We start from the raw sequence: 17,617 nt of genomic DNA on the forward strand, positions 1-17,617 counted from the left end.
CCTCATTTTGTCCTCACAATAATTCTCTAAGGCAGATTTTATATTTCTGTTATCCAGAAGAGAAAATTGAGGTTCAGAGAGTTTGATTAACTTGTCTAAGTTTTTACAACTAGGGAAAGAAGGTAACACAAACTTCTAGAATGCTAATTCTATTCCCATTTATATGGTTCCACTGGATCTGTTGAGCACATATATGGGCCTGTTGAGAGCATATATGAACATAATTCCTGCCTTACTAATTCCATTATAATTACTTTTACTTAGGCATTATTTAGTGAGGTATACCTATATTTTGAAGCTTGAAACACAAGTGATATTTGAAGATAGAATGTTCAATTAACTTACATTCATATAATGACAGAGCACTCAAATTTTGAAACCTTTTAAAAGAAAGCCTTAACAGATATGGCTCTGAGTCATTGGTTCTCAAAGTGTTGTCCTGGGACCTGCTGCATGAGCTGGGAACTTGTTAGAAATACACATTCTTGGGCCCACCCCAAATTTGCTGAATCAGAGACTCTATGGGTGGGGCCCAGCAATCTGGGTTTTAACAAGTCTTCCAGGTGACTCTGATCCCTGCTAAGGTTTCAGAGCTACTGCTCTAGGTAAACAACACATCTCCCTGATATGCAGGGATTTTGATGTGGTTTATGATATCTAGTTCCCAACTGGAGGTTACATATTGTAGAGGGAGCATATGGGGGTAATAGGAAAATACAAGTGGGGATGTTATTTGGCTATTGCCCTATAAATGTTACATATTTAATCCTATGTGCTTGATCCCTTTCATTGCTTGGATTTAGGCCTTGTAAGCAGGTGGTTATTACTGTAGGGTACAGCCAACTAAGCACAAAGGACTGAGGGACTGAGAGTGACTCTCTCCCCACCCTCAGCTTCTTACAGGCTGGGACACACAGAAACAGGGATTAAGATGGTTAGTTTTTCTAGTATTCAGCAATTAGGAATCATCAACCAAGAAGAACTGACACTGAGAAAGCAATATATATATATAAAGAGAAAGCAATAAGTAGTCATTAATTACCATTGCATCTTTCTCTTCATATATAATTTAAACATGGAAGCAGCATATTAAAAAATGAGTGAGGCTGAAGGATATAGGAAATAAAAAGGGAAACTGCTGCTATACCCACAATTTAATTTTGGAAAAAATTGGACAAAAGCAGATGTCATCTTAAAATCCTTGATAGCCGGTGAATAAAAGACTGGCCACTAGCCAGACATATTTGCCTAGACTTTAGGAAACCGGATTTCAGAAAATTCAGAGAAAGAATAGGCACAAATATGTAGTTCTAAAGACAAACAAGTATTTTAAAATGGCGTTTAGATTTTAATTGTAAATGATCCCAATGAGGAAAAAGGGGAGAGAAACTAAAATACATCAATGTCCTTGTGTTAGAATCTATTCAATGCATGCAACTTTTAAAGGGACGTGTATCAACCATTGAAATGGCCAAATAACCAAAGAAGATATAAAAATAGCTTAAATTTATAAATTATGATAAGTACAATAAAAATGCACAGTAGCTATGTGTTTTTGTTTCTTTTCAAAACTTATTAGGGACAATATGAACTATTGTCCCTGAGAAAACAGCTCAGTTTCTATTTGCTTCTTTTCCATAAAGAATTAGCCTCCAACTGGTAAGATTGATAAGAGGGAACAGAAGTCTAGGATTGACAAGGATTCAAATAGAATACCAAGCTAGCCAAATTCCATTTCGGTTTCATTCAACAAGCATTCTTGGAAAACCTTTTTTTTTCCAGCCCCTGGGTTAGGCTATGGTGATATAAATAAGCCCCTGGAGAGTTCACAGCTGGAGGAAAAGTATCTTAAGTGGGGTTCCCTAAAACAGACTCTTTAAACAGTTGCATATAGAAGGTTTCTGGGTGAGTGATCTTGTACCCTCGGATGAAAGTGAAGAAGGCAGTACTAGGCTGGGCTGACTTCTCAGTGTTGTGCCAAAGTGAAGTAAAGAGGCCTGTTTTTGTGTTCTCACATTAGCTAATCTTTGGCTCCAGGCTGTCCTCTGGGAGGGGTGGAACCTTGAGTGAAGCAATTCTCTGCAATTGAGGACAGTTCCTATTGAGGGACATGGTAGTTGGAGGATGGCTGTCTTGGTTCTGATAAATGCAATATGGTATCCACTACAGATGGCTTCTGAAAATCCTAGATAATTTAGGGACTTTGAAGTGGACTTCAGAGAAGCTACTAACATAAAATATTAAAGGGAATCTTTTATGCTATCTAGAAGATGAAACACTAATTATTAGAACCCAGTATGGGCTGGGTGTGGTGGCTCACGCCTGTAATCCTACCACTCTGGGAGGCGAGGCAGGAGGATTGCTTGAGCTCTGGAGTTTGAGACCAGCCTGAGCAAGAGCGAGACCCTGTCTCTACTAAAAATAGAAAAAATTAGCCGGGCATGGTGGCACATGCCTGTAGTCCCAGCTACCCAGGAGGCTGAGGCAGGTGAATCTCTAGAGCCCAGAAGTTTGAGGTTGCTGTGAGTGAGGCTGACACCACAGCACGCTAGCACGGGTAACAGAGTGAGACTCTGTCTCAAAAAAAAGAAAAAATAAATTAAAAATTATAAAAGAACCCAGTATGGGTTTAAGGAAATGCCCAAATATATAACTGGACTTAAGTAAGACATGTTCTTATTAAATCTTTTTATATGTATTTTTATTTTTAATTATTATAGGTACATAATAGTTGCATATCTTTATAGGGTACATGTGATGTTTTGATACAGGTATATAATGTGAATTAATCATATCAGGGTAATTGGAGTATCTGTCACCTCAGGCATTTAACATCTGTGTTAGCAACATTCCCATTCCACTCTTTTAATTATTTTAAGGTATACCCTAACTTACTGTTGTTTATTGCCACTTTGTTGTGCTATCAAATATTGTTCATTGAATCTAATTATCTAATCTTATGAAATCTTTATAGATATAGAGGCCCTTGGATAACTGACTCTACAGTTGTACCCAAGGGGTGCTAATTAATTGATTTTATGAATGCCTTAGAACTTTATTCTAAATGTTGTCATATCCAGCATATTCATCAGTGCTTTGGATGAAGATGTACAAGCCTGCTCTCAGTAGACTGAAATCATAGGTCAAATCTAACAAAATGAAATATGATAGGATGTCCCACTTGCTCTAGTTGCATAAGTATAAGAAAGGAAAGACTTGGCTTCGCAGCAAATGGGAAAAACACGTAGGGATTTTGGTTAATAACTAATATGAGTCAGCAGTGTAATGTGATTCAATCCTGAGATTTTGTGCTTTGGGGATAGAAAATAATTATCAAATTGTGTTCTAGGTTAGCAGGATACCAATTTTTTTCATATGGTGATGAACAATGTTTAGATATTAAAACTACCCTAGAAAGTACAGGACAGCCATTTTCAAAGTTACTGGTCTCAGGATCCCTTTACAATCTTAAAATTTATTGAGTCTCCCCAAAAGCATTTGTTTGTGTAGGTTCTGCCTCTTAATATTTACTGTATTGGAAATTAAAACTTATAACTTAAAAAAGCTTATTTATTAATGAATTTTGAAATCACAAAAATAAACCTAATTAATTGTGTACATAGCTTATTTTTAGGAAAAATAACTGTATTTTCCCAAAAAATTAGTGAGAAGAGTATGGCATTGTTTACATTTTTATGGCTTCCTTGAATGTCTATCATGATAGCATATATTTAGAGTCTCATATCTGTTTCTCCATTCACTATGTTATGATATATTGTTTTAGCTTAACTACAATCAACATATGAAGAAAAATCCACCTCATACAGATATGTAGTAGGAAAAGAGAGGTACTTTAATAGTCCTTGCGGGTAATAGTAGATATTCTTTTTTGATACCGTACCAAGACTCTCGACAAGTGGTAAAGGTTAGTACAACGTGGAATCAGAAACCATATCAATGAACTTTTCATACTCTTTTACATTAAAATTCATGGATCTCTCTTGCACTTTGAATGGATCTTTTACACATGCCTGATTTTGTAACATCATGCATTTGGTCATTTGGAAAATATTGGTTCATTACATTATGTAGAACTTCCAAATATTGACACAATTAAAAAAACACATTTTATTGATATCACCATTGATCTCATTAGAAAAGTCTTTAAATACTGGGGAGCTATCAAGTTTATAGTGGCAGGTACAAGTTTCTAAAATTATAATTTTTGTTCAAAAGCTCAGATTTTATCATTGGCAGTAAATACTGTTAGTTGTTTTCCTTGAAATGACAAGCTCACTTTGTTTATTTTTGAGAAAATGTCTGCCACATTCCCGAGCCTGAATAACCATAGTTTGTCTGTCAGTCATTCAAGTGAAAATGGCATTTCATGCAAAAACAAAACCACTCCTTCAGTTTGACACTCATATCTGGCACATCTGGTGATGCAACAGAAGAGCTTTATGCATTCTTCTGATTTCATCAGAATGTTCAAAAGATATGTACTCAAGGTTGATATTAGGTGAAAATAATTTTTACTGTTTCATCAAGGACATTCTTTAGCACGACTGGCTTTTTTTTGTGCATATGCTGTTGCAAGGCAGTAAAAAATACAATGGCAGTTTGGTGCCACTATGTTGATTTATGCTAAGGTGTCAGCAGTTTTACCCATCATTGCTTTGCAGCATCATTGCAAATGTTAACACAGTGAAAAAGGCACATGATGTCTTAGTATTATTATGAAAATAGTTTTGACCTCAAAGACTACCTCCCACCACAAGGGTCTTGGAAACCACTGCTAGTACAAGGGCTATGGAGCCAATATGTGTAATGGTGATGATTCCTCTCATGAGACTGTGCTTTTTTCTTTCTTGAGTTCTTGAAAATGAGGTTAAGGTGCACTGTGCCTGAGGAGGAAGGGTATATTTGCATAGGCAAGCGGAAGAAACAGAGCAAAATATGCTCTGTGTCTGTACATCTGCTTTTTTTCTAGAGATTGTAGTAGGCAGTTGTAGGTCCTTATAAAACAGCCACATTACAATTATAATAAATAACCTTAACGCTGCCTGTTTATCATTAGATAGTATTTTTTATCTAATAAAATTTAAAACGAATGAAAAAAATCTAAGTTAAGATGAAATATTTTACTTTCTAATAAAGGATTCAAAACAGTTTGTTATAAAATACATACGTATTTGGGATAAGAAACATGCGGATGTTGAAATATTTGGGATATTCTTATTAAAAATAAGAATCAAGAAAACCAGTGTATGAATAAAGATGGCTGGAAAACAGGTGTTAATAGTGGTTAGGGATAGATCATAGATGATTTAAAATTGTTTTCTTTTTGCTTAGTTCTATTTTCTGGCTTTCAGTAATAAGTAGATATTGCTTTCATAACAAGAATAAGAAAAAAGGTTAATGTAAATGAAAAAGAGGACCTATAATTGTACCAGAAATCCAGAGCTGGCTATAGAGGTCACTATAACTGAGAAATGAATTCCCTCAGACTTTCCTGGGTTAAAAGAAGTTTAGTATAACAGAATTTGTTGTAAATTTTAATTAAAATCTAAGAATTTGGGTTTTGTAGGATAGCTAGAGGAATTTTATATTATATCATGCAGTGACTAATACACTGGGACATAATTTCCCAACGTCTAGTACTCTTTAGGAGGAGGATAATTTTCTGACTCACAGTAACTTCTGACCAACATAATATGACCCATTAGAACTTTATTTTAAACCTGCTTTGCTCGTCTGCCATAATTGCCTGTAGATGATCGAGTGTGTATAAGGCAGCTCCTGGAATACAAGAAGCCAGTGACTTTTTCAGAAACGTCTGCAGTGCATGTTGCACCGAAGGTTGTTGCAGAGAGAAAGGTGCAGGGTACAAGCTGTGGGACCTTGGTCTAGTCCTTCAGCACCCCAGGTCACTTCCCTTTTTATGAAATGAGGAAATTGAATATTGTATCTAAGGTTTCTTTCACTTCTAAGATTTTTTTCCTGATTCTTTCAAAAGAGATCTTTGCTTGAGTTGCAGTTTCTCTTTCAACATCACAACCATGTTAACAGATGTAATGTCTATGTGAAAATCATTATTTTTACATTTTCAGAATTGAGTTTAAATTATTCATTTTAATATCATAGTACAGAAATTTACTGCAATCTAATGGTATTTACTTTTGCTTTTGAAGTACAACGATAACCTTTCCATATTAAACCATATATGATAGGCTGTCAAAGGTGAAAATTAGCTTATGTGTTTGAACAGCTATTGTTTATTTTGTTGCCTTTGACACCTTTGTTAACCTTCTTGCTTGCTAAATTAATAAATTGCTGCAAAACACTTAGCTCCTAAGGTAATAAACTTGATACTACATACCAATTGTGCATTTTTTCCCTGAGAAGTCAGGTTGTCTTATTGTCCTCCCAGATCCCTGTTCATAGTTCGATGGGATAGATATTCTTCCTACTCTGTAATACAGAGATGACACTAAGAATTAGAAGCAGTGTCCAGTTGATATGAGTAACCGGAGCTGCAACAACAGGCCCCATTTTCGTGGTGGTTTGCACGTATAATCTTAGCACATTGGGAGGCCAATGTGGGAGGATTGCTTGAGGCCAGGAGTTCAAGACCATCCTGGGCAATATAGTGAGACCCTGTCTCTACAAAAATAAAAAAAATAAAAATTAGCCAGGTGTGGTGGTACAAGCCTGTGGGCCCAGCTACTCGGGAGGCTGAGGCAGGAGGATCACTTGAGCCCAGGAGTTTGAGGTTGCTGTGAGCTTTCATTGTACCACTGTACTCTAGCTCCAGCAATAGAGCAGGACCCTGTCTTAAAAAAAAAAAAAGGCCTTACTTTGCCTAACTGCCTAAACTTGACTCTAACTATACTATTTCAGTCATCTTTATCCTTCTGTTCATTTTAAGGTTTGTGTAATGCTAAAAGGCACATGCTTATATCTTTATAAATAGATTTATTACTATAAAATATATGTCAGTCTATTAAATAGAAAAATCCTTTAGAAGTATCACATTTACATTAACAATAGTACTAGATTCATAAACCCTTAAGGAACTCACTTTCCCTCATTGTCATAAGTTTGAATCTCTTGCTCCTACCCCTTGGACTCTACTCTTTAACTTTTCCAGCCCTTCCACCAATGTTGGTAGCTTGCCACAGGTCATGGGAAAGAAGACAGGGTGAGGTACTGTTCGTGTGAATCCTCCCAGCATTTCTCCCTTTTCTTGCACTGTACCACTGAGACTAGCCAGTGGTGTCTTCTGCTTCCCCATGTCTCTTTCATCTTCTCGCATGCGGGGGCATCTTGCATGCAATACCCTGGAGCCTGACTCCTTGATGAAATGTTCAGGATAGCCCATTGCACCTAAATGTAGGTGAACTTCAACTTCTTTCAGACCTTTATATGTAGAAGACTCCACCTTCACCATCTCCATGTAAACATGTTTTCTTTATTTCTTTATTAAAATTGAGAAAGAAAAGCTGGATGGCTTAGAAATAAATCTGTCTTCAATTGGGAGTTGTGTTAGAAACCTTTACAAAGTATCATATAGTGTGGGCTGGCTTTAGGAGCAGTCTAGTTCGTGAAAAGCTGGAGGTGGGGAAGGAAAGCTGGGAGAAAGAAGACTACATGTTTCGAGCACCTCAAGTTGAGGTCGTGTCTAAATCAGCACTGAAAAGATTAAGCTTAAGCTAAGGTGTACATCAGATACAATGCTATGATAGTACAGAACCTGCCCACTCTGTGAAAATATTTCCAGGTCCACAAACAGCCAATACTTAAATGAAACTTCAGAAAACAATCTACTTGGAACTTAAAGGTTTTAATGAAAATCAAAGAAGGGACACTATGGCTGAGAACTAAGGCTTAATAGCTCATGCCTGAAATTTAAATCACAGCTCATGTACTAATTGGATGTGTGAACCTGGACAAGTTATTCAAACTCTGTAAATTTCATGTTTTGAATTCATAAAATGGATGATAAAAGTTCCTATTATTACCTCATAGAATTGTTATGAGGATTTCATTACATAATGGATATAAGTGCATATAGTGTGAACATTTAAGCAATAAATATTATCTTATAAAACATATATAAGCACATAATCCAATAATGCCTGGTCAAGTCAAGATCCAAATTCAAATTTTATTTTAGAGCTTAACTTTTGATTCTGTGTTTTATGTCTTTTAAAATACACTGTAATTCAGTAAAGCTGTTTTCTGAGGGTGTTTAGTGCAAAAGATAATCATTGTGTGAGTCAAAGATTTTCTTATGTTGTCTTCCTCTTCTCCCTGGAAGAGATGATAAAATCAATCCTTAGCCCTGATGTGAATATCACACACCCTGAAGTGGTGCTAACAAATTGTCTTCAGCCTTTTTCAAGCAATGTCAGCTAAATGTGTCATTTGCTTAGCACTCTCCTTTTTGGTTATTTATCCTAAAAATAAGAAAATTAGTAAGCCAGAAATAGCCATTTTATAAAAACTGCATAACTAGACAGATTTGTAATCTTTATTAGGGTAATAATCCATCTGTTATGGAACTGGATCAATTTTAAATTAAATTGATTAGTCGAAAAAGAAAAAAAAAAGGTCTTGACTTTCCCCATAGTAAGCATTTCCTCAAATGGTAGTCATCCAAAAAAATATGGGAGGACTCAGATTTTCTGCTATTCTTCCTCTCTTTGCTCAACTCGGAGAAAAGGCAAAATATCTATTAAAAAGAGGGATGGGGTACAGTATATGCTTTTGGGTTCTATAGGTTCTGATTGCTCCTGGAAGTGTTATATTTTTGACGGGACTTAATGTTAAAACCTTTTGATGACTACTAGAACATTTCTAATACTCACTGGTTAGTTTAGTAAATGTGTGACCATGTTTGAATTATCTTCTGCACTTAGCTTGCTTTATTGTTATTTTCATCTTGTCTGATCAAAAAAAAAAATCTCCTGATGATTCTTCTAACAATATGTGATTGGAATAATAACTTCACACGTTGAAGAGTTTTGTGCTGCAGCTGAGAGGCATGTAAATACAAGCTGCTTATTTGCAAGAAGCTTCCAGATTTGCAATATGATTGCTATGGAAACCACATAATGAAAACCTTATAACCATCTGTGTGGTTTGATGGATTTTACTGCATAGCTGAGCTGTTTTTGTTTACTGTTATTAAAATGTTGAATGGAATATATTAACTCACAAACATTGACTATGTGAGGTATTAATTAGTATTGTATAATGACATTGTACCTCAACACCAAAATAAAATGTTTAATAATAAACCTAAATAAAACAACATGTGAGTATATATATATATATATGTGTGTATGTGTGCGTGTGTATTCCAATATAATGTAAAGGTGATTATTACCTAGAATTTTGGTCACTTGTCCTTACATTTTTTTTATAGTGGTGTGGAGAGCTTTATTCTGTTAATAAATCAGGATGTTAGGATTTATTTTCATGATTTTTGAATCCATTTGCTCACTCTGTATTTATTAAACATCTCCTTTATGCCAGGTTCTAGCCAATATTCACTTGAAGGTTCCCCCACCTAAGATTTAGAAACACATACCAAATTTGATTTTATTATCTTTTATATGGAAGCTGTTTTTATTGTTAGCCCAAGATAAAATGAGTTATTTGAATATTAAGAAAAATTGATGTATGAAATACATAAGGTTTTGACCTAAAAATATCAGTACTAGGTTTGAACTGAAAAAAGGAAGTGTTTTTAATGAGCATCTCATCTTCTAAAATACTGCTCATTAAATAGCATCTCACATGGATTTCAATTTGGATACTTCACAGTAAATATTGATACTTAATATTTTAATATCATTATTCTGACAATTTAAGAATATATTTCTTAAGGACAGGATTCTCTGACACCAGTAGACAATCCAGAGCATGCATTATGGGCACTTAAATTTTAATAAAATAAAAATAATTTCAGAGTAATAAATTCTTCTAAATTCATTGTGAACTTTACCAAAAAGCCGAGTTTTTCTTATTGTTTTAATTATTGTAATTAATTTTTTATGATATCTTGATACTGACTTTGGGCGGTGAGTCTAAAATGCCACAGTCTCTCCTTAAAAGCCAAGAATAGTGCTCACTGTTTGATGTGGTTATGGCTTTTGACTGAGGACAAATGCCCTTAAATATTTTTAAATTTACTCTTTATTATTCAATTTGTGACCAAATTGGAAAGAAAGGGAGTGAGTTCTAGGGAAAGAGAACGTGTGAAAAGGAAGAATAGCTTTCTCTAAAAGGAAGAATAGCTTTCTCCTTCACCTTTTAAAAAATTATCTGTCAAATGAGTAGGTTGGACTAAATGACTATAATTGTCCCTTCTGCCTTTAAAATTTATATGGAAACACCTATTAACCCATTTATGATAACTAGTCCTTAAGGTTTGGCATAAGTGAGGTAACTATTGTTAAAGAGAAAAGAGATGGGATTTAGTATTTAGTATTAATTATTTGATGGAACCGTATTAAATTGTCAATGTTAGGGTCAACAATATATATAAAGCGCCGCATATTTTCAGCTGTTTTTTATATTGGAGCTTTCATTATTTTGTTCGAATTGAGTTACAAAAATTCAGAACAGTTATATTTGTCTTTTAAGTACAGTACCTCTCAAGCTCAAATGAAATGCTGATTTTGAGCATTTCAAAATGCTCATTTAAAATTAACTCCCATTTAAAATTTGCAGGAGACTCCTACATTTACACCTGCAGTCCTTACTGGTCTGGTCAACCATACTTCGCAGTTGCCTCTAGGCATTTTCTCTAGCTTGCCGCACCAGCACACTGATCCCTCATGCCAAAACCACAACTCCTTGTGTTCCCCCAGCAGGATAGATTATCTTGGCTATCCTCTTTTCAGGAATATTATGCCCATTTCTCAGCTAACTAAGCTCAAAACCTGAGCCATTATTGGTTGCTCTTTTTTCCCCCTTACTCCTCCAAATTCAGTCAGGCACAAAGCTTATCAATTCTACTACCTTTATCTTTCATACCATCTCCTTTCCATTTCCTCTGCCCCTTCAGTTCAGGACTTCCTTCCCCTTTATCTAGAGTGGTCCCCTTCCAGCTAGCCCTCTCCAGACACCCTCTGTCAGAGACAATGGGGTCAGATGTCCATTCTTGAAGTATAGTTTCAGTTCTGCCCTTTATCTGCTCAAAAACTTTCTAGGGCTCTTATTGCCCACCAAATAAAAGTCCAGTGCCCATAACCAGATGTTCCTGGCCCCCCAGCAACTGGCCCAAACTACTGGTATTATCCCTCATACTGCTGTTCCCCAGGAGTACCATCTTCTTTAGTCAAAATGAATGTTACTCTGCCTTGTTCTTTTAAAGTTCATGTCTTTCCCTCTGTACGGAAATATCCTACTTGCCATCTCTCGTTGTTTAAATTCTCTCATCCCGCAGAGCCTTCATGGTGTCCCTCAGTGGGATGGGCTCTCCGCTGCACTCCTTCAGTGCTTTGTGCCTCACTTGTCAGGTTTAGGCCCCTTTAGCTCATTTTCCTTTAGATCTTGTCTTCTTGTCTTCCATAACTTGGGGAAGAAATGTGATAGGAGAATGTGGAAAGAATATAAATTAATCACTGATCATATCAGTGATTTTACTCTAGGAAAAAGAACATGGACTTTATAATCGCAAACTTCGGTTTGAATGACATTCTTTGGAAGTTACTTCACCTTTCTGAGTCTCTAAAAATCAACTGGTCTATAGAATGAGGATTTAAAAATTATTTATCTGTAAAAGCTCAACATCTATCATAGTGCATGACAAATAGTAGGTCCTCAGTATAATTTGGGGGGAATTACCTTGAAGGGCAAGGATCCTTTGGTATCTTCCTGTGATGATTAAGTGAGAAAACATATGAAAATATCCAATACTCAGTAAATGACTTACAGGTTAACTAGATTCTAAATGACACATTTTCTTCTTGCTATATTGACATTTCAGGGGCCATGATTTTATATGTGATTCTCGTACCACACAGTATAATGCAGTTTATGGGTATAATTCTGGATGTTATTTTACCGAACTTAAGGGCTTTCATGAATTTAAGGTAGTTTTAGATACGTTTCTATACGTATTTAAAACAAAATATGCAGTGCATTAGTACATATCTGAAACTTTATCAAGTCAGTTTGGAAATTACAGTTTATTTGTTCAGTGTTAGATTATTGAAAAAGGAATGTGAACATTGAGTAGTTTCATTCTTTAAAAAATAATATTTATGTGTTATAAACTTTTAGTTTTGCTCTTAAAATGGCATGAGTGCTGTATTGTTACCCTGAGGAAACCCTTCAGCGTGTCATTGATACTGTCTGTTTACAGAAGAAGAAGAAGACGGTGCTCTGGTGAAAATGGAAGAACAAAGAAAGATGAATCAGGACAGTGTTCATCACACCTTAGGTAATGAATTGTGTAAATTCCTGAAATCTTATTTTGGTGTTGTTTGCTTTGATTTTAGCCACTTTCTTACTGCTCTAAAGACGTTTACACAGCTTCCCCGAAGTTGCCTTGTTTGGTCTGGGTATCTTATGGCTGATAAGCTGCTTAGTCCCATTTAGGATGCATGAAAACCACTTGAGAAGGATTTATAAAGTAAGCCAATTTATACAAGGTATTCCTTCCTGAATTACTTTGTAATGACTCAATTAGCTTTCATTTCTGCACAAAGGAGATTTAGTTGCATAAATTAGCTTATCATCATTGAGGAAGTGTCACTGCTAAAGGACAGTTTATAGATACAACATGCAGTTGCTGTCAAACCTATAAGAATGTAATATAGACATCTGTGTATACTTTGTGCTTGAGCAGAACAGACTTCTGCCATTCAGAGACTAACAGGGGACAACAAGTTGCCCAGGGGACTGGCAATGTAGACATCTCTGAAAAGGTCAACTTGACACAGGCTCTGACAATCGACCTGCAGCTCTGTCTTCTTTGATAAAAATCAGATAAACTTAAGACCGCTAATTGATCTGCAGCCTGTTTAAATGTTGGCCATGCATATCTTCATTGCATATGATTAGCACAGAAAGCAAATGAATTGGGTAAGAAATGCCAGAGTCCAGTGACAGCAGTTTAAAAATTGGAAAAGGACACTGGTGGCCTAGAAGGCTAGGAAGGATGTTCCCCTTATCCACTTCCACTTGGCAAATGGCCCCAAGTACTAATTATGACTAGACTGGAAAAATAACTGCACATGCTATGCACAAAATCACATGATATGGCCTTTTCTTGCTTGTTGTTATTTCCAACTAGCAGGAGATAAACCATATCTGTAGTGCAAACATGAGGTTAGTTTTGATAAACCAGCAATTATTTTACACGGAAGAAGAGGAGGACTGCCTTCTTATCAGGACTTTACACCTCTTCATAGCCACATTTCAGCTGGGGCAAGGTCTGCCATTCATCCCCATGTCTTGCAAAAAGCTGGAGTTGGGGTCACCTTCCCTTCTCTGATATGTCCATACATCACTCTTTCAAGCTGTCAGAGGCAGGGTGGACAAGAAGTGTATGTTCAGGAAGTAGCCTTCCAGAGTCCTTCCTACTGTGACATGTGGAAAGGAAACAGAGGCCTGATTCTGGACCCGGACAGGAAAGCAGAAGCAGGTTGCTGCAGAAGCTTTTGGTTTGCTTTTTTCAGAAAGGAAGTGGGACAGAGTCATTAGATGTTAGCACCCCAGTCCTGTAAAATGCAGCTGTAAAACACTGAGGCTTAGTGAAACCTTGACAGTGTTCTATAGTAATTTAAGTATGTATGTTCTGGGTTATGTATTAGGAAGCTCCTGCCAAAAACATGTAGTTTTCTTTTTTTTAAATTTCAACGCAGATATATTAATAGAAGGTAGACACGTCATCTTAGGTACAAATTTTTGGCTTAAATCAATTATATTTTTTAAAAATCCTCTTAATGTAACTATCTCCCAAATTTTTGCTATTGAGGGTAGGAGAAAAAAATCAGTTTTCCTCAAAGGAACGCAATAAGTAGATCTGACTTTTCATGCCATAGCTATAAAGTGCTGCAATAATTCTTATCTTTAGTGACATGAAATTCTTTTCAAGCAACAGTTTTAATGCTTTTGCATAGAAGTGACCTTTGCTCTTCCCTAGGCTGTCAAAGATGTAACACTAGAAGTTTGTTTGCCATGCAGGGCAGTGAGTTGACAAGGGTATTACTATCTTGCTGAGCATCACATGACATGAACTTCTAACCTTACTCAAGAATGTTATATATTTTTCACATTGGCTGATTTTACTAAAAAAAACAAAACAAAACTGTTCTAATGTAAAATATATAAGCAAAAACAAAATTAATCTTTTGTTTCTTACAAGTGTGTTCATGTTCAAGCTTATATATTTTGCAGATATGTGTGTATAAAGATCCCATTTGAGTATTTTTGAATATTATAGAATATTCTTACCATTCTAAAATAATTTTTAAATCTATAACACTCGGGGAGAAATTCTCCATTATCTTCTTATCATTTGTTTCATCTGTTATTGTCATGTTTTTTGTCTTTGCAAAGCATCTACAGTGTTTATAGGTTTAGTTCATACTTTTGTAACAATTGTTAGCTTTGCCCAATGATCTGTTCTTGTATGTTTTTTTTGTTTTTTTTTTTTTTTTGTTCTTGTATGTTTTTAAAGGCAGAAGCAAGTACATTGTTTAAATCCTTCATAGGCAGTCTTACTTATTTTTTTCTTACTTTCCTTCTTTTTTAATCATTTATGCTTCTCAGAAAAATAAACATAATAAAGTGATTGGTGATTTTTTGTATAGTTTTGAAAATATAGATCATAATGTAGATAGAATAGAAAAATTAATCCATGTAGTAAAGACAACTAAACAGACTTAATTTGTATTTCAAGTTGTATATTTATGACACTATGCTTCATCCCATTTAAAAAATACATATCTCACATAGATTATTTTTCCGTGTGTAGGTGACCAGGGTTAACTTTTGTATACCTACCATGCTTTTGAGGCTATATCTATGCTTAATTTTTTTTGTGTATGTTTAACCACACTTTAAATTTTAAAAAGTAGACCAGAGAATCTTGCTGCTCTCTAAGGAACAAGACTATTCCAAATTTTTATGTCCAGACTTCATATCAAGAATTTTAACATTACTTTCCTGAGGAGACTAAGGCTAATAAACATATACTGCCAGGTTTTCTCCCTGGTTGTGATTTTTCTACTTTATAACTAGTATTGCATGCTGAAATAGATAGAATAGTAAATCATATGTACATGTAGCTGTGTGACATAAACAAATTATTCTTTAACAGAGCTCACATATGGGACACAGAAATGAGGATGGTCTTTGGGTAACATCATCATCAAGATTATAGAAAGCACAGTTGAAAATGCATCTTTTTCCCAGTATTGCCAAATCGCTAGCTCTGCTGCCTCTTTACAGCAGTGAGATTTAATGAAATGCTCATGATGCACATCTAGGGAGAGATGCATCTTGCACACGGTGGGGGTCTCTCTTCCCCTCATGTGCTCCTGTAACTCCCATTAGTGTTAATGGGAGTTTCACCAAGCGCATCCAGGGGAGGAGAGACCCCAAAGTGATAAGGATTATGTGTTAGAAATCACCATATACTTTTCTTTTCCTTCTTTGTCCCCCCTCCCTCTCGAAAATCTGCCGAATGAAAAACTATTGTGAGAGAATCTGAAAAAGGGAAGAGCAGCCCAGACAGCTGGGGAACCCATTGGGACGCCATAGCTCAGCCAAAACCTCTACCCTAGTTTTTAGCCCAAGTTTTGTTTCTTCTGCCTTTTTGGACCCAGCCTAAGGCTGAGCAGCAAGGGGAACACACTGGAGTCTTGACTGGGGAAACCAGCCATTCAGATCCTTTTACCTCCTGGCCAGTTGCTGTGGGGGAGGGCCTTGCATGTGAAATGATGTCATCCTCTCTTTGCTCTAATTCCCTGACTTTTAAACTGACACTGACGGACTGCATGGGGCGCAACATTTGACCCATTTAGCAGTTGATTTAATCTGACTAGAATGTTTCAACTTCTAAATCTCTATTTGTCTAAATAAGTGGTTTTTAAAGGAAATCAGTCACTTTATTATTAAGTGATTTTTTTTCTAAAAAAAAATTGACTATGTTTGGAGTGATCTGGCCAGCCAGAGTGCCCTCTAGTGTCCATTTATAGAATTTACTTAATATATGCTTGTGGGGCAGGGCGAGGGGGCGGGGGAGGATGTAATGAAGGGTGGCCACAAGCATTGTTAGTTCTTGGTTGGATTCCCAGGCTTGTATACATCCCTGCTGGTATCAGTGATGAGTGCTCAAATGCTAGTGCGGAGAAGTCAATAAGGTGTCTGTCTTTATCTCTGTCTGCCTCCCTCGTTACCTCTCCCCTCCCATTGTCCCTTTCTGTCATTTTTAATTCTTAGAAACCTAAAAACAAAAATTTAATAGGGGCATTTTGCTAGGTTGCGTATTTTCTTACAAGTGTAACTGAAGAGTAGCATCCTCCTCGCTAAATATTCAGGCTCCATATTATGCAGATTCTCTTTTTTTTGCTTTAAAAAATATTTTCAATATTAAAGAGAATTTATAAAATTTCTGGTAAACTTAACACTTTGTATTAATCACAAACTAAGTGCAATAAGATGAACACTATAATGACATGCTAATATGACTGGTTGTGTTGGAATTGCCAAGAAGCCTGCTGTTTGAGAGCCATATAACAAAACTAAGATGACAACCCTGGTCCAGCATGTGTCTTCACAGTTATCCCCTCAGAATTCAAAGATGACATTCCAATGATGGAAGTTGTCAGCACATATATATTCTGCCTGGCTGGTGAATACACGGACGTCTTATTGATATTACTTGCATTCTTTTTGCATTAACTCATCAAAACTCAATTATCATGAAATTAAAAACAGGAAACAGTTCTCAGTGTAACAAAAGCATCCAGTGTATTTAACTCTGTTCTGTGTTTCAGGAGACCCACATTGTATAAGTGACAAAGCATTTATTACCCAGTTTATTGTGGTATTACAGAGCGGAAAGCGCTAAATAATCAATCAGTTAATGGTCTGTATGGCAGTTTGAGCACATCACATCCATTGTGCTTATGCTGTTAGAAGGATGAGCTGATAACTCCAGTGTATGTTGCATGTTTATTCAGAGCCTAATGTCCTAAACTGGGGCTGACAAAAATCTGTTGAAAAATGCAGCTTCAGCATTGGCAATTTCAAAGTTGCTAAAGTATTATATATCAGAGATAAGCTTGAGAGGCTTTGGGTACAAATGTCCCCAAAGAAAAGAGCTGCAATTACCCTTTATATTATTTCCACATTATCTACTTTCTTTAACCAGCTTTAGGTTTTAAGATTTAAAAAAACATATTTGGTTCCCTAGTTGGTTTTATGTTTGTATATTAGCTCCTTTACTATTATTATTTTTATGAAGTGTCCCAAATTCTGTGAGATGGTTATTTCACATTGTGTGTGTCACATCTCATGGATATTGGTCATCATGAAGTGTGTCAGACTCATCTTCAAAACATGTTGCAGGTGGGCTTAAGTGTGTTAT

At 35.9% G+C, this 17,617-nt stretch overlaps 1 protein-coding gene across 2 annotated transcripts in view; it reads left to right on the forward strand.

Moving 5' to 3' along the window:
* SKAP2 (src kinase associated phosphoprotein 2) overlaps window positions 1-17,617 on the forward strand; it is a 177,499-nt gene that overhangs the window by 143,798 nt on the left and 16,084 nt on the right. For both annotated transcript variants that reach the window (XM_012773351.2, XM_012773352.2), the window contains exon 10: window positions 12,380-12,457. In XM_012773351.2, the coding sequence (XP_012628805.2) occupies window positions 12,380-12,457 (78 nt within the window). The remainder of the gene's footprint in view (window positions 1-12,379; window positions 12,458-17,617) is intronic.

This window comes from Microcebus murinus, chromosome 9, assembly GCF_040939455.1.
Source record: "Microcebus murinus isolate Inina chromosome 9, M.murinus_Inina_mat1.0, whole genome shotgun sequence".
Classification (NCBI taxonomy): domain Eukaryota; kingdom Metazoa; phylum Chordata; class Mammalia; order Primates; family Cheirogaleidae; genus Microcebus; species Microcebus murinus.